Below are 27,326 nucleotides of genomic sequence, written 5' to 3'. Positions count from 1 at the left end.
GCACAAGGACAGCTCTGCTGTATTTACACTTTGTGCTTTCTATTTTATATCACTTAACACTGCAGATTACATTTTATTACATTTAAACTATGTACTATGTACTAAAAATAGTCTGGATAAATTTCTGTATATAAACAAAATTCATGGATATGATTGCTAGTATTAAATGGGTCACATTTTAATGGGGTTATTTAAGCTTAACTGGAGCTTTTTGTAAGTATTTTAGATTTGTATAGGTTGAACTCGATGGACTTCAGTCTTTTTTCAACCTTATCTACTATGTTACTATGTATGTTACTTTCTATTTTGTATTTTATTTTGTGTACAGCAGTGTATTTAGTGATTTTACAAATTCTAACTATAAGAAAATGGGAGGATCCTGGAAATACCAGAGAGATGCCTTCCATAGAAAGTAATGAAGCTCTCTGGGATACATAATGTCACATGAGAGTGAGAAGGTAACTGGAGAACCTCTGGGACTGACATAAAGGCTCTGTTTGCATCAATAACAAATTAAACGGAAATGTTTTCACTACAATTTAACTTGCTTTTGTCTATATATTTAGTATATATTACTTTTCTCTAAGTTAAAATATGTGTGTTGTGAATTTGGAGCAAACTTTATCTGCATACAGCTGGCAAGACAAATCAGTGAGACCAGCTTGCTTAAAATGCTTAGAATATTTCATAAGACTTGTGAGAGCGCTTCAGACATACCCTGGGAACTCCCCGGTTCAGCCCATGGAACTGCCCCGTCTCTCCCACTTTCTGAAGCTGTCAGTTTTAGTTTGCAATATAAGGTGCAATGTAATGATATATATATATATATATATATATATATATATATATATATATATATATATATATATATATAAATACAAAATATAATCCTAATTTGTTAAAGTAACACAGAACCGTAACAAAACTCTCATATCACGCAGTGCTGTACTGCAGTGGGCTTGTCTCTTCTTCATTTATAGAAATGAGAGAGATCTCGCAGTGCTGGAGAGTTCCGCACTTTTGCTTTTGAATATTCAGTGAGTTCAGCCCCTGTGAAGTCTGAACTGCAATTTATCTCTAAGCTGGAGAACCTTTTAATATCAGGGTCCAAGTGTAACAAAGGTCATCATGTAGAGTTAATTATTTCTAACTGTTGATGATGGCAAGGAAAAAAGGTTATATTTGATCATTAAACTGCAGAACATTTAAAACAAGATAATATCACACATATTAGTGTGTAAAATAAAGAGTATAAATACAGATTTCCCCGTATTTGGTTACTTTCTGTGGTTAATACTACTTTATATATTCTAATACTATTATCGCTTTAGAACATACACATTAATAATGAATGTAATACAGAAAATTAAGTCTATTAAATAACATGAAGTCTGTAAATGAGAACACATTTATTTTATGGTTTGTTCTTAATATTAAAATATGCATAAGCGAATTTCAGTTTTGAATAAAAGCATTTTTGCTATATACTTGCTCAAGCAAAAATGCTTTCACTGCAAAAAAAGCTATCACTGTTTCAGCAGCATACACAGATATGCAGTGCATGCCCTGTGCACCCTTATTCAAAAAATGTGCCTACTTATCCAATTGATAAATGTATAAACGACCAAATAAACAAATGTATTTGTTCTAGTAACAAACGAATGTCAGCAAAACATTTCAAAATGACCATTTGTTTACTAAATATATAGTAATGTACATGACTAAGAGCCTATTGCAGGCTTGAAACGGTCCTATGATTTTAGGACCAAACCGATGAAAATAAAGGTCTTTAAAAAGAAAGCTTGTAGGTGGCTGGAGTACTTCACATATTTATTTGTACGAATGCCTCTGAAAAGGTGATAGCTTTTCTAGAAGCATTTTTACTGATGAAGGTATGTTGCATTAAAATGGTTTTATTTAAAACTGAATTGTTCTCATGCACATTTACATTTTGACTACTACATCCTTTAAGGGTTTATTACTGTGAAATTAAAATAAGAAAAATATTAAATTGTTTGTGTAACAGGTTTTAGGGCTTTTTAGTAGCTGTTTAAACTACTCACCTTATAAATGTTTTGTACAGCAAGGTGCATCTTGTCAGGGTGAATAGCAGAAAGTACAAAGATTAGCGTGGCTGTATCTACGCTCTCTGCAGGGATGTTATCTGTCAGATCATTATTTGTCAGGTCACACTGGAAAGCTTTGCAGGTTTCTTTGTTGTATGACGGGTTTTGCTAAAAATGCGAGTCACAAAAGATGAAGTCAGCAGTAGCTACAAAAGAATGTGTTGATATCTATGAAATCCGACTTACAAAAATTTATTTTATTATACTTTTCCAAGCTTGCAGTATTTTACATCAGGTACAATGTTTTTTTTAACAGCACAATGCATTGAAAGGTATACTAAATCCAAATTTTTCTTTAAAGGGACAGTCAACACCAGCATTTTTGTTGTTTAAAAATATGGATAATCACTTTATTACCCATTCCCCAGTTTTGCATAACCAACACAGTTATAATAATACACGTTTTACCTCTGTGATTACCTTGTATCTATGCCACTACAAACTGACTCCTTATTTCAGTATTATTGACAGACTTGCACTTTGGCCAATCAGTGTTGACTCCTAGGTAAATTCACGTGCGTGAGTTCAATGTTATCTATATGACACACATGAACTAGAGTGAAAAACTGTCAAAATGCATTCAGGTTATAGGCGGCCTTAAAGGACTAAGAAATTAGCATGAGTCTACCTAGGTTTAGCTTTCAACTAAGAAAGCCAAGAGAACAAAGCAAAATTGGTGATGAAAGTAAATTGGAAAGTTGTTTTAAATCACATGCCCTATTTGAATCATGAAAGTGTAATTTGGACTTGACTGTCCCTTAAATTATTCAGATAGAGCATGCAATTTTAAGCAACTTTCTAATTTACTCCTATTATAAATTGTCTGTTCTCTTGCTATCTTTATTTGAAAAGAAGGAATGTAAAAGCTTAGGAGCCGGCCAATTTTAGATTCAGCACTCTGGATAGAGCTGGTTTATTGGCGAGTACATTTAGCCACTAATCAGCAAGCGCTACCCAAAAATGGGCCGGCTCCTAAGCTTTGCATTCCTGCTTTTCAAATAAAGAGATAGCAAGAGAACGAAGAAAAATTGATAATAGGAGTAAATAAGAAAGTTGCATAAAATTGCATAAAATTGCATGCTCTATCTGAATCATTAAAGAAAAAAAATTGGGTTTCCTATCCCTTTAACCTGAGATAGTGCATATACAAGGATTTGCAGCAATCTAATATGCCCTAAAGATGTCTGCATTTTTTAGTAAAATAAATGGACAAACAACCTAACTTTCACAAACTCACTAAATTCTGTAACTGGTACTTTGGAACCAGCCCTAAGATACAAACCTTTACAAACTCTACGGCTCGTGGAGAGAAATCACAGGCGTAAACAAACAGGCCAGGATCTTCCTCCAGAAGAGGAAACAGGCAATTTCCAACTCCACATCCTGCTTCCAGGATAGTCAGTCTCTGATTTTCAAACTGCAAATAGTAAAAAGAGTTCAGAGCCTGTATTAATATATACTAGCCTAATAAAATAAATCTATTTCATAGGATGTTACACTGGGGGAAGGTGATCATATATATTCTGCAATGTGACACTTAGACAATGCAACACAGTTCACAAACCATTTTACAAAAAACTATAATGTCTTACAGCAATATTTATTGCTGCTTCTAACTCACTAGAACAGTGCATTACGAAGAAAATGGCTTCAAACAAAATGCATTATCATGTACAGATGGTAGCCTCTACCTTGCAGATAAAGAAAATAGGAAAGTAACTGATAATTAATGGATTTATCTACCTAGACAGTTTTATTATAACAATGATGGAGATACCAAGTAGGTTTTATTCCTGCTGTTGCTGTGAGCAAAAAAACAAAAAACACTGTATGTCAAACATATTATAGGTTCTTTCTTCTTTCTCAATTTCAATAGCAAGTGCCCCCCATGTGCAGTTGTGAAAGGGAATGCTTATTTTATATTTCACAATAAAAAGAGAATAACAATGATGTTGCTATAAGAGCATATCATTTAAGGGGTGCATTATATGTTTATGTTTTGATAACTTTGATTTGAAAACAAATCCTGCAAATAACCATCACCTCAAGAAAGCACTGGAGCACCCGATACTTGCTTGAATTTGGACAGTGAAATAGGGGAGTTGTTGGAAAGCCTATGCTGTTCCACTCAATGCTATGCTGAGCAAAAGTAATACTCTTTTCTATAATCTCTGGAGGCCTAGTACACATATATGTAAAACTCTTGCAGACCTATATGGACATTTCTGCACCATATCTCAAAGGATTATCGGAAGGTTATCATGAATCAAAATCCAAAATTACATTAAGGATTATTCTTTTTTTTTTTTTTTTTTTACACATTACTAAAAATAAACTAATTTTATTTAAACCAATGCTAATATGTTACAGATACAGAGGCACATTACTTTAAAGAAATGAATTGTTTTAAGAAAAGCATAAAAAAAAAATGAAAGTCAAAATAAATTAAAACATCTGTACATTAGTCACGGGCAACAGCAAATTCTTTTCTGAAAGTGACAACAACAATATTTTATAGTGGAACTCACTACTTTGCAGTAATTGGATTCCGGAAAAGATTATTCCCTGATAATTAAACTTCTCTCATTTAATTCTATTTCAATGTTCAATCCGGATTTCTTATCTTTGCATTTTCCTTTGGGGTTATTGAAATTCTAGTTTCCAACAGCGTGCAGCTGTATAAATCCACAGTAATTTTCACTGCGGTGTCTGCACTCCCCCAAATAATTCTCCTTAGGATGAACTCTGCGCTCAGACACTGCTTTTTTTTTTTTAATATTTCAAAGATTTTTATTTGTTTTAACAAGTATAACACTGACTGGGGATTCGCAGATCCCCTGCACATTATAGTACAAATCATATCATAGAGTACTAGAATGGAATACGAACAAACAAAAAGGAAAAAACCATTAGAAAAGATACAACTGAATCATTGAGGTATCAGACATAGAAGTCAGTACATTACTAAGAAATTGTCAAAAGGGGGAGGGAGGGGTGGGGGGGGGGGGGAGGGATTCATCCATATGGGTGGAGAGGGAGAGGGAGGAATGAAAGGCACCTATCAGGGTTCGCTTGAGGCGGGAAATATGTGCGTTACTATACCCTGACCTGGGGGAGCCATGTGGTGTCGTGTGTTTCCGTCCAGTCGGCCCAGACCATCTCAAACAAGTCACTTTTATCCAGACTATAGAATATATCCCTTTCCATAACCTGTAGGTAGGCCATATTCCTAAGGACATCGGACCAGCAAGGGGGGGAAGCTTTCTTCCAGCATCTAGCAATACAGGTTTTGACTGAAGTTAGGAGGTAAACACAAAGGATCTGTTGATGTTTAGGGAGGGCGTGTAAGTTTAAGTGTAGAAGTGCTGTGGCAGGGCTTTTGGGCAGGTGTATCTTGAAAACAGATAGAGTGCGGAAGCATAGACTCCACAAGTGAGACAACCTGGGGCATTCCCACCAGATGTAGAGCATGCTCCCCTGGGCCCCACATTCCCTCCAGCATTGTGGGGAGGACGACGGAAACATCTTGGCTAATCGCACTGGGACCAGGTACCATTGAGAGATGACTTTATAGTGCGTTTCAAACATTGTCACACAATGCAAAGATTTTTTGGTCAGGGTAAGAGACCCTTGCCAGGCACCAGCCGAGATTCTAGTGTGGAGGATAGTGTCCCACTTGTTCAAATGCGGGGCCAGGTCCGGGGGCGCCGTACCCTCTAGCAGACAGTAATGTCTCGACAGAGGCTTGTGGAGTCTACGCCCACCTTTCCAAGTAGATTCCCATGGAGTAAGTGGGCGCGAAGCGGAGGGGGAAAAGCCCCAGCTAGATAGGAAACTCTTAATCCTAGTAAGCTCAAAGTGGAGGTAGGGTGGGACATCTTTACCAAGGCTGTCCCTAGACAACCTGAGATAGCCATCCCCACTGGCCGCAGACCAGAGATCCGAAACTTGTGTCACCCCCATTCTAGCCCATGTGTTGGGGTGTGTCTCTGGAAGGCCTGTAAAGAGGCCTGGAATAGAGGTAATCGGGGAGGGATGTAGCGCGATCAACTTGCGGTGCCGGATCTTATTCCAGACCGCCAAACACTCTACGACTACCAGGTTGTGGATGTTCAAGGTTCTACGACTGTGGACCGGGGTCCAGATTAGATCTTTTAGATAGATATCAAAGGGCAGTGAAGCTTGTTCAATATCCCTCCACCTATCTTGAGATTGCAGAACTCCCCACTGGGAGATATGCGTGAGCATGGCTCCCTCATAGTACTTTATTATGGATGGGGAGGCCAATCCCCCCAAGTGAACCGGGAATTGGAGTGTTTTATGGGCTATCCTAGGGGTTTTATTCTGCCAAATGAATTTGGTGCACTCGCTTTGGAATTGCAGCAATAAGTGGGAGGGTACTCTAATTGGTAGGCACCTAAATAGGTAGGTGAGCCGCGGGAGGAACGACATCTTGAGAGAGGCTATGCGGCCCATCCAAGAAATGCTCTTGTGATCCCAGGTATTTTTTAACGCTCGCAGATCTGCCAGCAGGGGTGAAAAGTTATCCTTGACCATCTGCTTCAGGTCATTAGATATTTTAACTCCAAGGTGAGTGATACATTTACTAGACCATTTGAAGTCGAATTGCCTCTGGAGGGCCGAGATGTAGTTTTGGGGGAAACCCCACCAATAAATTTCTGTTTTAGGGACGTTAAGTTTGTAAAAGGAGAGAGAGCCAAAGGCCTCAAGTATATCCAGGAGTTTGGGGATGGTATGGAGAGGATCTGCTGAGAACACCGTCACATCATCAGCAAATAAGGCAATGCTATGTTTAGAGCCCGAGAGTGTGATACCCACCAAGTCTTTGTTGGTGCGTATTGTTTCTGCCAGTGGCTCAATTGCCAGGGCGAACAGAAGTGGGGAGAGAGGGCAGCCCTGCCTCATGCCGTTACGGATGGGATTATTCTTTTTAAAACACCACCAGCTGTATTTTGCCTGCATAGTATATATAAAAAGTCTTGTTAAGTTGCCTTGCTAAATACATCTATTTTCTCCCATATCTCCATTTATCTTGATAAAATACTGAAAAGCTTTGTTGAATGGTCAGCTTCATGTGTAAAGGATACAGGGGAGTTTTTGAAGAAAATTGGAGATATGGATATATCAAAGAAATGTATATATTATACAGTCTTGATGTGGTCAAATTATATACATCTATAAAATCACAAAAGTGGCCTGGCTGCTATTAAGAGTGTATTAGCTTCTAGCAATTTGTACACTGACCAACAGAAATAATTTATTTTGGAATTATTAAGTTTTATTCTGTACTGTTATTATTTTCTTTTTGAGGACAGTTTTTATATGCAAACAAAAGTAACAGCCATGGGGTCCAATGTCGCCCCAACATATGCAAATCTATTTATGACAATTTTTGAAGAGAAGTTTCATTACCAAGTTTTTGAGACAAGGTAAAAATATATAGTTTAAACAAAAACAATGGCTGTTACTCATGTCTGGGATGTATCAATTGTAACAATATGATAAAAAGTTTCTTCCTTTCTACACCCATTAACAGCCAAAAAGTTTATCGTCAAAAGGATATTATACTTGCAATGCAAGTTATGTAACTTATCTTATCAAATGTCCCTGTGGGTGGGCCTATATTGGGGAGACCACCCAGAGGGTGAGAGATAGGATTCACACAGCATAAGTCAATCATTAGGTGCAAAGATATCTCTGCCCCGGTATTAAACCATTTTCTGACCTCTGGCCACTCTATTGCCCAACTGAAAATTCAAGTGATAGATCATATTCCTATTCTTAGGAGAGGGGGCGATAGAGAGCTATTGCTTAAAAAGAGAGTAACAATGTGGATTTTTAAACTTGACACTTTGGCCAATTTATCATGGCCCGATTGGGGCAAAATACCCATTTCCGCGTGAGCCTTCAGGGTCGCTGGGAAAAGGAGTTAAAGAGCAGTAGACTTAAGACCACTGCTTCTTAACTCGTACCCAGCCTCTGAGGCGGCGGACAGCATTCCGCCCGATCGCATACGATCGGGTTGATTAACACCCCCTGCTAGCGGCCGATTGCCCGCGAATCTGCAGGGGCGGCATTCCACAAGCAGTTCAGTGCAATGATAAATGCAGACAGCGGATCATGTCCGCCAGACAAATGATAAATCGGCCCCTATGTATCCAAAGGGTATAAACCGTGAACTAAACAAACCTTTTTCTGTAATATAAAAAGTAACAATATTTCTGACTTGGTTAACTCTGTATTGAAGGCGTATTGCTTGGAAGTAATGTGATAAAACTGTACTGACTATTTTAGCAAAAAAGATTGTTTGTATAGTAGTACACATCTAGCCCACTAGGTGTTACTTTGTATTTTCAATGAGTTTATGTTGATGTAAAGAGTTAATTGCTAATGATATGCGCCTGTGGTGCTGTGTATAAAAGAGTGGATTTGATGCTGTTAAGCAAACATGTGATTAAGGGCTTGTGAGCCCGAAACGTCATGTCTTTTGTCCTCTGGGCATAATAAAAATTAAAGAAGAATAATTTTCTGATGGTGCTGCTGACTTTTTGAAGCTTTGATATTTGTGGAGCCTTTGGCAGTGTCTCTGACAGCCTGCACATCACAAACTGCAGTTGAGCTGGTGGGATTATCATTAATAGATTTTATCTACTTATATTTGATTAAAATCATTAGTTTAATTTTGACGTTCCTTTCATGGAACACTGAACAATGAATTTGGAACATTACCCCTACTATCTGGGAATTATCCACTCTTCAACAAATACTGGGCTGCTAAGAAGTCCCATGTAAAATGTATTGGAAGCTGATAAATCTCGGATATATTGTCAGGGTTTTTAAGGGCTCATCTCGCTGCTGGAATACCCGTACAGTTTTTATTTTCTTCTAACTAGTCTGGCTGACAAAGTGCAGAGGATGACACATCTGCTTCCACTACCCAGAAATCACCTGCAAATGTTTCAAAAAGGCAAGCAGCATGAAGGGTAGATTTGCAATTGTTAGCTCCATATGTCTCTTATTTTAAGTAACAAGCCCAATGCACATTTTCTCTAGAGTAAGGGTAAATCGAGCCCTATATTTCCACTCAAAAGAGGTCAAACCTAGTATTTACTAGGGATGTGCATTCTGTAGTTTTGTTAGCTGCTGAATGATTTAGAAGACGGCCGCTCGCAGCAGTCAGCTTTTTTTGGAGCCGGATTTCTTCTGTGAAAGTGCAACACTCTAAGATTTGTGCAAAACCAAATCTTAGTGTGTTGCACTTTCACAAAAAGAAATCTGTCTCTGAAAAGTGCCAAATCCTGTGAGTGGCTGCCGCCTTCTGCATTTGGCAGCTAATGAAACTGGATTCGCTATGAAAGCCAAGATAATAGGTTTAATATATGCAAGTTCTTATTTGCTGCAACCACATAGCATTTTTCTTGCACAAAAAAGAATTACTTAAAATGTAGACCTCAGCTCAGTAGAGTCTGGTCAACTGTGCAATAGAAAATGCAAGTAATAATGACTTCTCACCTCCCTGCAGGCTTTGAGTTCCTCAAACTCTCTGGTTGTCCAATGCCTGTCTTTGAAGAAGTTAGTACTGTTCCTCTTGTAAAACAGGTCCCAGTTCCTTTGCGCCTCTTTTTCAAGTTTAAGTTGTTTGAACTCTGACACAATGACTCGGTCATTCTGAAGTTTGCCAACCTCCTCTGGGCTCAAAGTTCTCAAAAGGTTTTCTTTTTTTTGCAAAGGAAAGTCAGGACAAGATTTTGTTTCTGGATTTGATTCATTATCAGTCATTTTAACTACCTTTTTCTCCTTTGCTATGTAACCGTTTTGGTTATGTTTCCATAATATTATGTATTATAGTATTTTTCTAACTTAGAGGTCCTAAAAAGGGAAATAAAAAAGACAAAACAAACTTACAATATACATTAAATAATCTATTCAATAATTAATAATGCATTTCTAACAGTGAAATATAAAAAAACAAGACAATACTTCATTGAAATAACTGCTTTGTTTAATATGTAAAATTATTTTAATGAAATATGGAGGAAAAAAAATAAAAATACAAAAAACATAATTTATGCTTACCTGATAAATTTATTTCTCTTGTAGTGTATCCAGTCCACGGATCATCCATTACTTATGGGATATTAACTCCTCCCCAACAGGAAGTGCAAGAGGATTCACCCAGCAGAGCTGCTATATAGCTCCTCCCCTAACTGCCATTACCAGTCATTCGACCGAAAACATGCAGAGAAAGGAAAACCATAGGGTGCAGTGGTGACTGTAGTTTAATGGAAAAATTACCTGCCTTAAAGTGACAGGGCGGGCCGTGGACTGGATACACTACAAGAGAAATAAATTTATCAGGTAAGCATAAATTATGTTTTCTCTTGTTAAGTGTATCCAGTCCACGGATCATCCATTACTTATGGGATACCAATACCAAAGCTAAAGTACACGGATGACGGGAGGGACAGGCAGGCTCTTTATTCGGGAGGAACCACTGCCTGAAGAACCTTTCTCCCAAAAACAGCCTCCGAAGAAGCAAAAGTGTCAAATTTGTAAAATTTGGAAAAAATATGAAGAGAAGACCAAGTTGCAGCCTTGCAAATCTGTTCAACAGAAGCCTCATTCTTAAAAGGCCCAAGTGGAAGCCACAGCTCTAGTAGAATGTGCTGTAATTCTTTCAGGAGGCTGCTGTCCAGCAGTCTCATAGGCTAACCGTATTATGCTACGAAGCCAAAAGGAGAGAGAGGTAGCCGAAGCTTTTTGACCTCTCCTCTGACCAGAATAAACGACAAACAGGGAAGACGTTTGTCGAAAATCCTTAGTTGCCTGTAGATAAAATTTTAGGGCACGGACTACATCTAGATTGTGTAGCAGACGTTCCTTTTTCGAAGAAGGATTAGGACACAAAGATGGAACCACAATCTCTTGATTGATATTCCTGTTAGTGACCACCTTAGGTAGGAACCCAGGTTTAGTACGCAGAACAACCTTGTCTGAATGAAAAATCAGATAAGGAGAATCACAATGTAAGGCAGATAACTCAGAGACTCTTCGAGCCGAGGAAATCGCCATTAAAAACAGAACTTTCCAAGATAACAACTTGACATCAATGGAATGAAGGGGTTCAAACGGAACCCCCTGTAAAACATTAAGAACTAAGTTCAAACTCCATGGTGGAGCAACAGTTTTAAACACAGGCTTGATCCTAGCTAAAGCCTGACAAAAAGCTTGAACGTCCGGAACTTCTGACAGACGTTTGTGTAAAAGAATGGACAGAGCTGAAATCTGTCCCTTTAAGGAACTAGCGGATAAACCCTTTTCTAAACCTTCTTGTAGAAAAGACAATATCCTCGGAATCCTAACCTTACTCCATGAGTAACTCTTGGATTCGCACCAATATAAGTATTTGCGCCATATCTTATGGTAAATCTTTCTGGTAACAGGCTTCCTAGCCTGTATTAAGGTATCAATAACTGACTCAGAAAAACCACGTTTTGATAAAATCAAGCGTTCAATTTCCAAGCAGTCAGCTTCAGAGAAATTAGATTTTGATGTTTGAAGGGACCCTGGATCAGAAGGTCCTGTTTCAGAGGTAGTGACCAAGGTGGACAGGATGACATGTCCACTAGATCTGCATACCAAGTCCTGCGTGGCCATGCAGGCGCTATTAGAATCACTGATGCTCTCTCCTGTTTGATTCTGGCAATCAATCGAGGAAGCATCGGGAAGGGTGGAAACACATAAGCCATCCCGAAGGTCCAAGGTGCTGTCAAAGCATCTATCAGAACCGCTCCCGGATCCCTGGATCTGGACCCGTAACGAGGAAGCTTGGCGTTCTGTCGAGACGCCATGAGATCTATCTCTGGTTTGCCCCAACGTCGAAGTATTTGGGCAAAGACCTCCGGATGAAGTTCCCACTCCCCCGGATGAAAAGTCTGACGACTTAAGAAATCCGCCTCCCAGTTCTCCACTCCCGGGATGTGGATTGCTGACAGGTGGCAAGAGTGAGACTCTGCCCAGCGAATTATCTTTGATACTTCCATCATTGCTAGGGAGCTTCTTGTCCCTCCCTGATGGTTGATGTAAGTTACAGTCGTGATGTTGTCCGACTGAAACCTGATGAACCCCCGAGTTGTTAACTGAGGCCAAGCCAGAAGGGCATTGAGAACTGCTCTCAATTCCAGAATGTTTATTGGTAGGAGACTCTCCTCCTGATTCCATTGTCCCTGAGCCTTCAGAGAATTCCAGACAGCGCCCCAACCTAGTAGGCTGGCGTCTGTTGTTACAATTGTACAGTCCGGCCTGCTGAATGGCATCCCCCTGGACAGATGTGGCCGAGAAAGCCACCATAGAAGAGAATTTCTGGTCTCTTGATCCAGATTCAGAGTAGGGGACAAGTCTGAGTAATCCCCATTCCACTGACTTAGCATGCACAATTGCAGCGGTCTGAGATGTAGGCGTGCAAAGGGTACTATGTCCATTGCTGCTACCATTAAGCCGATCACCTCCATGCATTGAGCTACTGACGGGTGTTGAATGGAATGAAGGACACGGCATGCATTTTGAAGCTTTGTTAATAACCTGTCTTCTGTCAGGTAAATCTTCATTTCTACAGAATCTATAAGAGTCCCCAAGAAGGGAACTCTTGTGAGTGGAATGAGAGAACTCTTCTTTTCGTTCACCTTCCATCCATGCGACCTTAGAAATGCCAGTACTAACTCTGTATGAGACTTGGCAGTTTGAAAGCTTGAAGCTTGTATCAGAATGTCGTCTAGGTACGGAGCTACCGCAATTCCTCGCGGTCTTAGTACCGCCAGAAGAGCACCCAGAACCTTTGTGAAGATTCTCGGAGCTGTAGCCAATCCGAATGGAAGAGCTACAAACTGGTAATGCCTGTCTAGAAAGGCAAACCTTAGATACCGGTAATGATCTTTGTGAATCGGTATGTGAATGTAAGCATCCTTTAAATCCACTGTGGTCATGTACTGACCCTTTTGGATCATGGGTAAAATTGTCCGAATAGTTTCCATTTTGAACGATGGAACTCTTAGGAATTTGTTTAGGATCTTTAAATCCAAGATTGGCCTGAAAGTTCCCTCTTTTTTGGGAACCACAAACAGATTTGAGTAAAACCCTTGTCCTTGTTCCTACCGCGGAACCGGATGGATCACTCCCATTAATAAAAGATCTTGTACGCAGCGTAGAAACGCCTCTTTCTTTATTTGGTTTGTTGACAACCTTGACAGATGAAATCTCCCTCTTGGGGGAGAGAATTTGAAGTCTAGAAGGTATCCCTGAGATATGATCTCTAACGCCCAGGGATCCTGGACATCTCTTGCCCAAGCCTGGGCGAAGAGAGAAAGTCTGCCCCCCACTAGATCCGTTCCCGGATCGGGGGCCCTCGATTCATGCTGTCTTAGGGGCAGCAGCAGGTTTCCTGGCCTGCTTGCCCTTGTTCCAGGACTGGTTAGGTCTCCAGCCTTGTCTGTAGCGAGCAACAGCTCCTTCCTGTTTTGGTGCAGAGGAAGTTGATGCTGCTCCTGCTTTGAAATTACGAAAGGAACGAAAATTAGACTGTCTAGCCTTAGGTTTGGCTCTGTCTTGAGGCAGGGCATGGCCTTTACCTCCTGTAATGTCAGCGATAATTTCTTTCAACCCGGGCCCGAATAAGGTCTGCCCTTTGAAAGGTATATTAAGCAATTTAGATTTAGAAGTAACGTCAGCTGACCAGGATTTTAGCCACAGTGCTCTGCGTGCCTGAATGGCGAATCCGGAATTCTTAGCCGTAAGTTTAGTTAAATGTACTACGGCATCTGAAATAAATGAGTTAGCTAACTTAAGGGCTTTAAGCTTGTGTGTAATCTCATCTAATGGAGCTGATTCAAGTGTCTCTTCCAGAGACTCAAACCAAAATGCTGCTGCAGCCGTGACAGGCGCAATGCATGCAAGAGGTTGCAATATAAAACCTTGTTGAACAAACATTTTCTTAAGGTAACCCTCTAACTTTTTATCCATTGGATCTGAAAAGGCACAGCTATCCTCCACCGGGATAGTGGTACGCTTAGCTAAAGTAGAAACTGCTCCCTCCACCTTAGGGACCGTTTGCCATAAGTCCCGTGTGGTGGCGTCTATTGGAAACATCTTTCTAAATATCGGAGGGGGTGAGAACGGCACACCGGGTCTATCCCACTCCTTAGTAACAATTTCAGTAAGTCTCTTAGGTATAGGAAAAACGTCAGTACTCGCCGGTACCCGCAAAATATTTATCCAACCTACACATTTTCTCTGGTATTGCAACTGTGTTACAATCATTCAGAGCCGCTAACACCTCCCCTAGTAATACACGGAGGTTTTCCAGCTTAAATTTAAAATTTGAAATATCTGAATCCAGTTTGTTTGGATCAGAACCGTCACCCGCAGAATGAAGCTCTCCGTCCTCATGTTCTGCAAATTGTGACGCAGTGTCTGACATGGCCCTAATATTATCAGCGCACTCTGTTCTCACCCCAGAGTGATCACGCTTACCTCTTAGTTCTGGTAATTTAGCCAAAACTTCAGTCATAACAGTAGCCATATCCTGTAATGTGATTTGTAATGGCCGCCCAGATGTACTCGGCGCTACAATATCAGGCACCTCCCGAGCGGGAGATGCAGGTACTGACACGTGAGGCGAGTTAGTCGGCATAACTCTCCCCTCGTTGTTTGGTGAAATATGTTCAATTTGTACAGATTGACTTTTATTTAAAGTAGCATCAATACAGTTAGTACATAAATTTCTAATGGGCTCCACTTTGGCTTTAGCACATATAGCACAGATATCTTCCTCTGAATCAGACATGTTTAACACACTAGCAAATAAACTAGCAACTTGGAAATACTTTTCAAGTAATTTACTATAATATGAAAACGTACTGTGCCTATAAGAAGCACAGAAAAAGTTATGACAGTTGAAAATTAATAAACTGAAAAGTTATAGCATCAAATCTTTGTAAAAAACACAATTTTAGCAAAGGATTGCTCCCATTAGCAAAGGATAACTAACCCTGATAGCAGAAAAAAAATACAGAAATAAACGTTTTTTTATCACAGTCAACTACAATCTCACAGCTCTGCTGTGAGTGATTACCTCCCTCAAAACAAGTTTTGAAGACCCCTGAGTTCTGTAGAGATGAACCGGATCATGCAGGGAAGACAATAAACTTCTGACTGAATTTTTTGATGCGTAGCAAAAGCACCAAAAAAAGGCCCCTCCCCCTCACACATAACAGTGAGAGAGATCAGTAAACTGTCATAAATTAAATAAAACGACTGCCAAGTGGAAAAAAAAAAATAGTGCCCAAAACATTTTTTCACCCAGTACCTCAGAAAATTAAACGATTTTACATGCCAGCAAAAAACGTTTAACATTAATAAATTGAGTGTTATTAAAAAGCCTGTTGCTAGTCCCTGCAAATTAGGCTAAAGTTTTATGCATACAGTATAATTCCAGTGAAGTGCCATTCCCCAGAATACTGAAGTGTAAAATATACATACATGACAGCCTGATACCAGTTGCTGCTACTGCATTTAAGGCTGAGTTTACATTATATCGGTATGGCAGATTTTTCTCATCAATTCCATTGTCAGAAAATAGTAAGCTGCTACATACCTCTTTGCAGATTAATCTGCCCGCTGTCCCCTGATCTGAAGTTTACCTCTCCTCAGATGGCCGAGAAACAGCAATATGATCTTAACTACTCCGGCTAAAATCATAGAAAAACTCAGGTAGATTCTTCTTCAAATTCTACCAGAGAAGGAATAACACACTCCGGTGCTATTATAAAATAACAAACTTTTGATTGAAGGTATGAAACTAAGTATAATCACCACAGTCCTCTCACACATCCTATCTATTTGTTGGGTACAAGAGAATGACTGGGAATGGCAGTTAGGGGAGGAGCTATATAGCAGCTCTGCTGGGTGAATCCTCTTGCACTTCCTGTTGGGGAGGAGTTAATATCCCATAAGTAATGGATGATCCGTGGACTGGATACACTTATCAAGAGAAACAAGCATTGCATTGAACTGAATATAATGGAAGTTGGGATATACATGAGGACATGTGAAATAAGGAATAAGTAAAAATAAGTATTGCACTTAAAGGGACAGTCAAGTCCAAAAAAAACTTTCATGATTCAAATAGGGCATGTAATTTTAAACAACTTTCCAATTTACTTTTATCATCAATTTTGCTTTGTTCTATTGGTATTCTTAGTTGAAAGTTAAACCTAGGAGGTTCAAATGCTAATTTCTTAGACTTTGAAGGCTGCCTCTAATCTACATGCATTTTGATAGTTTTTCACCACTAGAGGGCATTTGTTCATTTGTTTCATATAGATAACTGAGCTCATGCATGTGAATTTACTGTGGAGTCAGCTCTAATTGGCTAAAATGCAAGTCTGTCAAAAGAACTGAAATAAGGGAGCAGTCTGCCTAGGCTTAGATACAAGGTTATTACAGAGGTAAAACATGTATAATTATAACTGTGTTGGTTATGCAAAACTGGTGAATGGGTAATTAAGGGATTATCTATATTTTAAAACCACAAAGATTCTGAGGTTGACTGTCCCTTTAACACTGGAACTAAAAATGCTGCTTCAGCTACATTTTTAAACGTTATTAAGCAACAAGGCCAAAACTGCACTAAGGCTTTGCAAGTCTATTTAGTGGTTGGGCAGAATCAGAGTTGTTAAGATGTCACTATTGCCAAAAATCTTATATATTTTCCAGACAGTCCCTATCCTACTTGACCCAACAACAATCAGTAATAAATTCTTATGTTTGGAAATATACAGAATATGGTTATACGTGCTTAGAACTCACCCATCTCTCTCATCCATACCATCACCTCTATCTCCTACTTTAATCAACACCATTAAGAAACACTAGATTTCTAGTTTATAAACTCCTACTTACACCTCCCTTAAATAGCTTACTCTCTTATACAAGTCATTGGGTAAAGAGCTACCTTTCACTATATCGAAAAAAGAATGGAACTCTATCTTTATTAAAACTCATAAATATGCACATTTATCTCAGTTATTAGAAGTAAACCTTAAATTTGAGACAAGATGGTATTTAACACCACAGAAACTTACATATATCTTTCTGGTAGCTTTGAATCACTGTTGGCGACTCTGCCCAGATAAAGGTACTAAGTATCACATCGGGTAGCCTTGTCCCAAAATCCAATCATTTTGGAAATCACTCTTGCAATTTATGAATACTACAACTAGCGTAACTAATTGTAAAAAAAAGATACAATTAAGTATTTAGAAACAAGCTCCACAAATATAGATTAATAATACACACTGCATATAATATGGTGGATTATGTATAGAAATGTTTGTTAAAAAGTTCCATCACATTCATACATTCTATCTTTTATTACTTAGACTAGGAACACACATGCATACAATAGCTTGAGCAAAAAGAATTAAAAACACTTGAACCAGGTGAATTATAAATATCACAAGTGCTGAGATAAGTATCTGCTATATTTTTCTAACAGCCAACAAACTATAGATCAAGCAAAATTATACTAAGCCCTTACAATCCAAGGGCTATATTACTTTTAATGATTACAGCTAAGATTGAAGGCTGAAAAGTAGAATAAGTATGGGTATATCAGCAAGCCATTAGGTAAACCTGGTAAGCGGTTAAAAGTTAAACAACAAGGGGAGACAGAGCTGCTCCTGTCGGACCCCTGACGCGCGTTTCACAAAGAACGCTTCCTCAGATCTTTTTTGTATCTTTTTTTTACAATTAGTTACACTAGTTGTCTGGATTTGTCTAAACTAAGACTCCACTACAGGCATTGTCTTCTAATAATACTATAAAGAATCTATGTATTCAACATATAAATACAGTCATATTTAAGACTAATCCTGTAACTATTTAACCCCCTAATCTCTAACATTCTAAAATTTATGAATACTGCTTTGGAAAGGAGTGCACAATTAGATCCTTTATTTATTTATTTATTTTTAACTTAAAGGGACATTGTACACTAGATTTTCTTTGCATAAATGTTTTTAGATGATTCATTTACAGGTATACCTCACTTTGCAGCGCTTTGCCAATACAGTGCTTTGTGGAGCTGAAGTTCAACCTCCAAGGATTTTGAAACACTGCTGTAATCTTTGTGAGATTGCGAGAAAACTGTCACCACTTTGTTATGCACAGTTCACTCTGTTTACAGCATTACAGTGCAATCTGTGTATCAGTGTTATAGTCTGGCAAATTTTACTACAGTAATTGTCACTATTTTACAGGTGCAGTCTTTATTGAATACTGTGCTGTGCTAGTGTTAAACTAAACGTCGCACTATTGCACCTCTAATATATGTTAGTTCAAACATGTTTTTAAATTTTCAAACACATTGGCAAGTGAAAAGCTAAACCGCCTCGTTTCACTTTACAGCGGGGCTTCAGTCCCTAACCTGCTGTATGAGCGGGGTATACCTGTATATAGCGCATACATTTTTTTTTTTTTTTAAATGTTTGCTTATTTTTAAATAACATTGTGCTGATTTTTAAAGTTTTAGAAGTAGACTGTTGTCTTCCTACTCCAGCTTGCTCCTGTTTGTGTAAAGGTTCTTTTCATATGCAAGGGAGGGGGTGAGTGTCTGCCCTTTTGCGTTCCAGCCCATTTCAGTGGGTGTTCCAGCCTAACCTTTTCAACCGTGCCAACCTGGGAGCTTCTAAGTAAGGTTTTAAACAGTTTTATACTGGATTTTTATATCAGTATCTGTGCATATTATTCTTTATAGTCTATTACAGCAGCTATATGAAAATTGGTTTATATTGTCCCTTTAATTCCTAAGCTCAACACAAATCTCCATAGAAGACGTTTCCAATTGTTCCATCTCTAAAGTTGTGGTTATTAGAATTTCAATAAAATGTAAAAGCTTGAGAGATATCATTATTTAACCACAGATACTGTAGACCTATACTATGATATGATGTTTGTATGGGAGTCCGGCCCTAATAGCTCAGTTTCCTAATGTATATCTACCATGGAAGTGGAAGACTTGTGTGAGCTTAAAGGGACATTGTACACTAGATTTTTCTTTGCATAAATGTTTTGTAGATGATCAATTTATATAGCCCATCTGGTAGTTTTGTTTTATAAAAATGTATAGTTTTGCTTATTTTTTAAGAACATTGTGCTGATTTTCAGACTCCTGCAGGCTCCTGTTTATGTTATCTGTCTTTTTATATACTGGGAAGGGGGAGTGTCTGCTCTTTATGTTTACCCAGCCCCTTTCAGTGAGTGTCCCAGATTACCTCATCAACAGTACTAAACTGGGAACTTCCAAGTAAGTTTTTGATTTTTAGATCAGTATCTTTGCATATTCTTTTTTATAGTGGTGTCTATTACATGCAGTTATACGACAATTTGTGTATACTGTCCCTTTAAGTAAACTGGCCTACTATTTTGAATCCTAATTTCTTCACTTGATAATGACATTTTTATTTCAGCTGTAAATTTGTTGTTTCTTTCAGTACTATATCTTTATTATTATATAACATTTTATGCAAGCGTTATTTTAGTAGGCACATGATAGTTTTCAATGGACTTGGCTTTTGGACTCTTTTTCTATTTTCATCCGAGGATGGAATCTTTCATAAAGCCACAGTTTGCCACAACCCTACTTTTAATGTCATTTAGACAGAATGTTTTAGTAATTGTATAATAATTGTGTCTACTTCACATATCTTATTACTTATGGTGCTTATGCAAAAATAAAAAATAATATTAAGAAGTATTTCAATGAAAAGAGCACAATTGAGGATGGATTAACAGTGCAATAAAGGTTTGCACTATGATCACAAAGCACCTGAGCTGCAGTGAAATGAGGCAGCTCTGCAGGAAGGCTAGCATGTTGATATGTGTGCATCTTCTGCTGAGTTCATTTTCTACAGCTTGTAGAAATACTGTCACAGTGTTTGTTCTGACCCTAAACGACACCTCCAATGTGATGAGCGCATGGAAGTTTAAATGTACTACTGTCATTTGGCAACAGTTGCTTTAGTCTCCTGCTTGCTGCGGTGCACAGGCCAAAGCCTGAAAGAACCTCTAACATTTTTATGAACTGCTACTGTTGTATGGTCATATCACATGCCACTTATCTCTCAGTGTGGTAGGCTCTGGTCCTTGTGTACTCACAGAGGACCTTCTTATCTAACATATATATTAATATATTTATATGGTCCTTTTGATCACTAGGCACTCACTGGACTTAGGATATCTGTGTACAAAATCTTTTCTAAAGATTTTGTACACAGATATCCTAAGTCCAGTGAGTGCTTCATGTCGTTTCTTTGCTATTCATTCCTTTAGAGCACCCTGGCAGCTGCAGGACGATGGTGAGAGTGCATATACCCCTTGAACCTATGTACATATATATACATAATATAAAAAAAATAATAATCCTGACAATTGAATACATACAGAATGAATTACCCAGAATGCAACAGGAAATTGGTAAGGTAGAATTGTCCATTAAGGAGTTAAAATCAGAAACTGATTTTTCTAGATATAAGAGTAAACTGGATGGTGATTTAAATATTTTCAAAAAGAGTCTGGAAAGCAAAAATTACAAAAAGTTCCAGTGGGATCTCAGCGACTACCAAAACAATAAAGTATATAGATGGCGTAATCCTGATTTTATTCCCTTCAGGAGATTTAGAAGGGGTGCACAACAAAGCAATTTTACAGGTGAATCATCCTCTGATAGTGACGTTAGTGATTCTTCTGTCCCTTTTCCCTTAAGAGGACGTGGCACAAGGAACAGAAGAAGAGGCAGAGGAGAGGGTGGAGGAAGCATAGGCAATTCAAGAGACAATACATACCAGATCTCCACGAGACAGAACAGAAGGTAACCACCGATAGTTTAGTAGTAAACATCTCTGATCATAATATTTCAGATGATTGCTTGCGAGTGTTACAGAAGGGGTTGTCTTTTGTCCCCACTACCCTCCCAGATTTCTTTGCGATTGAATGTGATTTACATAGATTTTTCAGAAATCTACGGTTAAAAAGATTTTTTGTTAATAAAGAACAATCCACTCAGAGTCATATAGCCCCTTCCAATTTCATACTAAGAATATTAAACCTAAAAGCACATTTAATCCCCCTCATACCAATGCTTCTGTTGAAGCATATATTACTATGGTAAAAAAGGAATTTGATAAAATGCGTAGGAGCTTCCATATAAAGGCAAAATTTAATTTTACTAAGAAGGAGAGAGAACTACTTGGGGAAATTCAGAACCATACTGAATTGATTCTGAAGCCAGTCGACAAGGGAGGAGCCCTTGTAATTATGGAGTAAAATAAAGTACAAGGAAGAAGTTTTAAGACAATTACATGATCAAACAAATTATGCTAAAATAGCAGGGGATCCCACCACAAGAATTAAAGGTAAGATTTCTTAAGGTGGTAGAGGAAGCATCTGTTTCAGATATAATAACCAACAAACAAGCACACTTTTTGATAACTGCTCATCCAATTACACCCGTTTTTTATGTATTACCCAAGAAATTACAAGACCCTCCGGGTCGCCCAATAGTGGCAGGTACAGATTAAATTTTCCAACCGATCGCTATATTTCTTGATCAGCTGATTAGACCCCTATTGGGTTATCTGGATTCATACTTACAAGATACAACAGATTTCTTATGCAAGATTGCACCCAAGGTTGTTCCTCCCGATAGTCTGTTGGTAACTATGGACATAGCCAGTCTCTACACCTCGATTCCCCATGATCTAGGAATTGAGAGTGTCTTCTATTTTTTGGATAAGGACAATTTATATTCACCTAGTGAAAAGAGACTCATTAGGGATCTCTTTTAGATCATTCTATATGAAAATTTCTTTCTATTTGAAGACACATTTTATGTCCAAAAAAGAGGGACGGCTATGAGCTCAAATGTATCACCTACTTATGCAAATCTATTTGTTGGCAAATTTGAAGAGGACTTTGTCTTCAGGGATCAAGGCTTTATAGATTATGTACAAGGTTGGTATCGCTATATAGACAATATTTTCTTTATCTGGACAGGAAGTGAAGAAGATCTGATTAATTTTGGGTATAGATTAAATTCTGCACATGTATCATTGAAATTCACGATGGAATTCAGCCAGACACAAGTTAGTTTCCTGGATACTATGGTATCTGTGGTAGATAAACGACTGAGAACGGATCTATATGCTAAGGAAACAGATCGTAATAATACATTACTATATGACAGCTTCCATCCACCGTCTCTCATTAAAAATCTTCCTCTGGGTCAACTGTTACGAACTAAAAGAATTGTAGATGACCCAGAGAGGTGTCTGAAAAGATTGGAGGAGATGTCAAAAAGATTTTCTAACAGAGGCTATCCCATAGAAGTTCTGACACATAATATCAAGAAAGTTATGGATACTGATAGGTTTAGCCTCTTAACAAAAAAAGAATCCAACCCCTAAGAAATTCTCGGTTCCTTTTGTCAGCCACTTTGGCTTTCATAGTAGAGGACTGAAGAGGATTATACTTCAACATTGGCACTTATTGAGAGATGATGCCCTAGTGGGCAAGATGTTTGCCGATACCCCACTATTTTCTTTTAGACATAATAGAAATCTTAGAGATACACTATTTCGTGCTGATTGGGGTCCCACCAAGAAACCGACCGAAATGACTAAGAAAGGATCTTTCCCATGCATGAATTGTGCTCTGTGCCATTCAATGCAACCAGGGGATCATGTCACTCATCCACTTTCAGGCAAAAGAATACCCATCAAAGGGAGATTCTCCTGTGTTTCTAAGTATGTTATCTATGTGATCAAGTGTCCATGTGGCCTGGCCTATGTAGGCAAGACCACCCACACAGCCAGAGATATTATACGCCAACATAAAGCAGCCATAGGCAAAGATGATGAGGATGCCCCGGTGGCTCACCATTTTACTAGGTTCTCACACAATAAAAGTCAACTTTGTGGATGGGGTACCCCCTTTGCGTAGAGGTGGGGACCGACAAAAGTTACTTTTTAAAAAAGAAGCTCAGTGGATTAGGAAACTTGATACCATGACACCCAAAGGTCTCAATAGAGACATATCTTGGGGTAACTTAATTTAATATACCATGTTAATGGATCCTGTTTGTAGGGAATATTGTTTCCTATAAGGTGATAGATGCCCAAACGCCAACACTATGTCAGGCTATTTTACAAGATAGAGATGTACACTGAGGGCAGCGATTTGGGTATATTTTCCATAGCAGGCATTATGTAGACTTAATGTGGGAGCGTGTACTAATGGACTACAACTATATCTGGCTATATCTGCATCTTAAGGCATGCCTCATTTTGGACTCAGTGGGGTCCCTTTGAGAATTTTGTGCTATATGACATTCCAGTATCTTTGTGGAATACTGTGATGGCTTTACAATCTTATGTGCAGACTCATCAAAATACCATATCACTGGTCATTTCAGTGTTTACAATATGTTAGGATAGATTTCTGTCCCTTTTGGGGTAAGTAACTGAGACAATGGATCCTGTATGTGTCTGGGTAACCCTCTGTTGGTATGGTACCATTAATTTAGCGTAGTATTTTTCAAATAGAGAACATAAAAAATAAAAAGTGTATTTTCCTAGGGGAGTTTATAGAAACAGGTTCAATTTCCTTAGGTCACAGCTGTGTTGCTATGAACAGTGTGGGGTTGTTTGTGCTTTTAATATTTGGTGACTCTCGATTAGTTTAGTCTCTGTTAATTAATTTATTTTTCTTGCAATAAAGTTGAAAAGCGAATAATGTCTAGTTTAACTTGTTACACACAGACCGAGGATCACACCCACTTAGTGCTCTGTTTTGCTTTGACATAGAATGTTAAACACGCTATTCTTTGAGGCTTCTACATGTCCGCAGTTAAATTCAGTTCTAAATGAGAGTGACGTGCATGGTGTGCTTGCGATTTGCAAGGAGTGTGAATGCGTAGCCCAATGAGCTTGTGGCAATATCTTTTTAAATATTACCTCCTACCTAGCACCTGCACATTTCCTTGACAAAGGGGCGGAGTCCCCGAAACGCGCGTCAGAATCAGCGTGGACGCTGACACCTGTCCTTACCTGTGTTGTTTGAGCAACCCTGCACGCTGACAGTTAACGGCTTCCTAGACTGAGAGAGCGAGATGGGAGCATCCGGAATATCCTGACTGCTATCTATTGCCACAGCGAAGATTGCTGCTTAGTCTCACGGTAATACGGACTGACTCAGGTAATACCATACACCGTTATTTCCCAGGCTGGCGGCGAGGAATCTTACCAACGACACACAAGGTACCTTAATTGAACCCCCTGGTTTGGGTTATACATTGAGTATCTGTGAAGTAGTCATACCAGCCCATTGATTATAAGTGAAGTGGCTGTCCATAGTGAACCCCCTGGTTAGGGTCACATGCGGAGCACCTGGGTTCTTAGGTTACTGGAATAGATTTACCATGAGTGAAGATACATTATCTTACAAGTGTGTGAGGTTGGATTAGCAGCCAGTGTTTACCTCGCTTACAATTAACTGTTTGCATATCAGAAGTGGGGGTTGCCCATATGGAAGTTGGGGATTCCCGTGTGATTGTATAACACAGACTTTAACATTACTAGTATCCATCAGCATTCTGAGTCTGTCACAGGACATTGCATGTTATAATTATCCGAACTTCATAACAATATAAGATTACATATCCGGATTCAACTGTAATAACTTTGTGGCAACTTTTCAACCATACTGGATACAAATTACCAAGAAACTTTTTCTTTTTGATTAGTATCATTTTTCAATATTCTTATGCAGTGATACTAGTAAACAAAACTGTCCTTCACTCCCTGGGGGTGCATTTACGTTATTAATTTGTTTATTTCTACTCATATTTTTTCTTATGTATGAATGTCAAGTGCGGATGTGTGGATTGGTGGATGGGGTTTTGTGTGGATCAGTGTGAGTGCATCTTTGGTTTCCTCCTTGTATTTACGCAATGTCAGATTGTGTATGACATGATGTGTAAGCATTAAAATACTTTGTCATATTCAATACTAAGACTCATTGGCTGGGATTTTTTTATATTATATGGATTATTGAGTCTCGGACCAGACTCCATCCCGTGCCTGAGCATTTTTGATACTCTTTAGGTGGTGCTGTCACCCTGTTATACATATATACATACATATACTGGAAAGTTTAATCAACTCAGAGATTGAGAAACAAAGGATGCATTTATGTAGCACTTGACTCTCCCTATATATCAATGTATTACATCATGGTCTGAAAGTGTACTAAGGTGATGTATTTAAAATATAACCTTTATTGGTTTAATTAAAATAGAGAACACACACAAACAACACACAGTTAAAATTACAAAAGAATTAAACCCTGAGAACAATATGTTATTATCCACTCCATGAATATCATGAATTGTGGGACAAAAATCACTGCCCCAATATTGGGTTGGCACTGAAATAGGTGCAAGTAATTAAAATACTCTCGTGCAATAGTCTGTGGAATAAATGTAAATCTATTCCGCAGATATAGAGGGATTGTAATTTACTCACCAAATCACCTAATGTATTGGTGATAGTGTGATGCTGAAATATTGGAACAGTAATAAGGACACCAACTATAGGTGTGTATATGTATACACATCTAAGTGATAAACTTAGACCGAAATCAGGTAGCATAAAAATTTATGTTCAGCTGTACGTATTTGAAAATTCTAGAACGGTCACTTGTCAGTGGCTCGTTTAAAAAATAGGTAATGTCTCGAGTATCATTCAAGTATTAGGTGGATTGGATGTCTTGAAACTATAAATTAGATATTATCAATGGTTCGTTCGCAATGGTATCTTGTTTGATAAACATAAGGAGATCACATGTCAGTGTCTCAAGGTTAAGTATCACCTTGCTTTGTATGACTGGATATCACGTACAAGTAAAGTTAGAGATTCACCTGCCACTGTGTGGCCTTAGTGTTACAGTTTCAGTGTATATCTTGTTTATGTAAAATCACTTGGTTAGCAGAAACATTAGATGATCTTATATGAGGTATTATTGTATGGATCACTAAAGGTAAACACTTATTAAAGAATATTTCAACTTCGATTATCATCAAATTATAATGTGGTCACTAATCAGTGGCTCATTTGAATAAAGTTTTAAGATATCTCAAGTCAGTGTTTCTTGTAATATCTCAAGTATAGCTGAAATATATGAGCAATAAAGCTGGCCTAAGGTTATAAGGTAGTTGCTTGTCAGTGGCTCACTGAGAAAAAAATGTATAGGGAGATCCCTAGTCGAAGGCTCAGCAGTTTTATATAGCTATGTTAAGTATAACCAGTATAGAGTTCAAATATTGTTATGGGATTCACAACACCTCTGTAAGATGTAGATATGTATATCTTGTTTTTGTAAAATCACTGGGTTAGCAGAAACATTGGATGATCTTATATGAGGTATTGTTATCTGGATCGCTAGAGACAGACACTTATTAAAGAATATTTCGACTTCGATTATCTTCAAATTATAATGTGGTCACTAGTCAGTGGCTCATTTAAATAAAGTTTTAAGATATCTCAAGTTAGTATTTCTTTGGGAGTGATTTTTGTAATCTCTTGAGTATAGCTGAAATGTATAAGCAATAAAACTGGCCTGAAATTATAAGGTAGTTGCTTGTCAGTGGCTCACTGAGAAAATGTATAGGGAGATCCCTAGTCGATGGCTCAGCAGTTTTATATAGCTCTGTTGGATATAACCTGTATAGAGTTCAAATATTATTATGGGATTCACATCACCTCTATAAGGTTTTAATGTTTACTTGTAGGTATATATCTTAATATTAGTATAATCACTAGGTTAGTAAATGCTACCTATAATCTTGTATAGGATATCGTTAGTGAGTCACAGTTTTACAGATACTTGTATATATTTGTATCCGGAATATGAGCATTACATGCTTGTGATTTGTTCATTGACAGAGTATTGAAAGTGTAACACAACGCTTTGGATTATACCTTATTGGCAATGGTATATTATAGTAAAGAGTTTAAATATTTGGGTTAGGTCACTATGTTGATAGACTGTGTTCGCTCATATATGTTTATG

General features: G+C 38.3%; 1 protein-coding gene across 4 annotated transcripts in view; it reads right to left on the bottom strand.

The window, feature by feature from the left end:
- The window catches only part of METTL6 (methyltransferase 6, methylcytidine), a 94,888-nt gene that overhangs the window by 45,131 nt on the left and 22,431 nt on the right, over nucleotides 1–27,326 (bottom strand). For 3 of the 4 annotated variants that reach the window (XM_053714277.1, XM_053714279.1, XM_053714276.1), the window contains exons 2-4: nucleotides 9,660–10,016; nucleotides 3,409–3,543; nucleotides 2,064–2,234 (exon numbers count right to left, since the gene is read on the bottom strand). In XM_053714277.1, the coding sequence (XP_053570252.1) occupies nucleotides 2,064–2,234; nucleotides 3,409–3,543; nucleotides 9,660–9,926 (573 nt within the window). In that variant the 5' untranslated portion in view covers nucleotides 9,927–10,016. Of the gene's footprint in view, nucleotides 1–2,063; nucleotides 2,235–3,408; nucleotides 3,544–9,659; nucleotides 10,017–17,284; nucleotides 17,374–27,326 lie in introns of those variants that run through there. The other variant, XM_053714278.1, reaches the window with a different exon arrangement.

The sequence above is a fragment of the Bombina bombina genome, chromosome 5, assembly GCF_027579735.1.
Source record: "Bombina bombina isolate aBomBom1 chromosome 5, aBomBom1.pri, whole genome shotgun sequence".
NCBI classification, from domain to species: Eukaryota; Metazoa; Chordata; class Amphibia; order Anura; family Bombinatoridae; genus Bombina; species Bombina bombina.
This window is presented reverse-complemented; position numbering and strand designations above follow the sequence as displayed.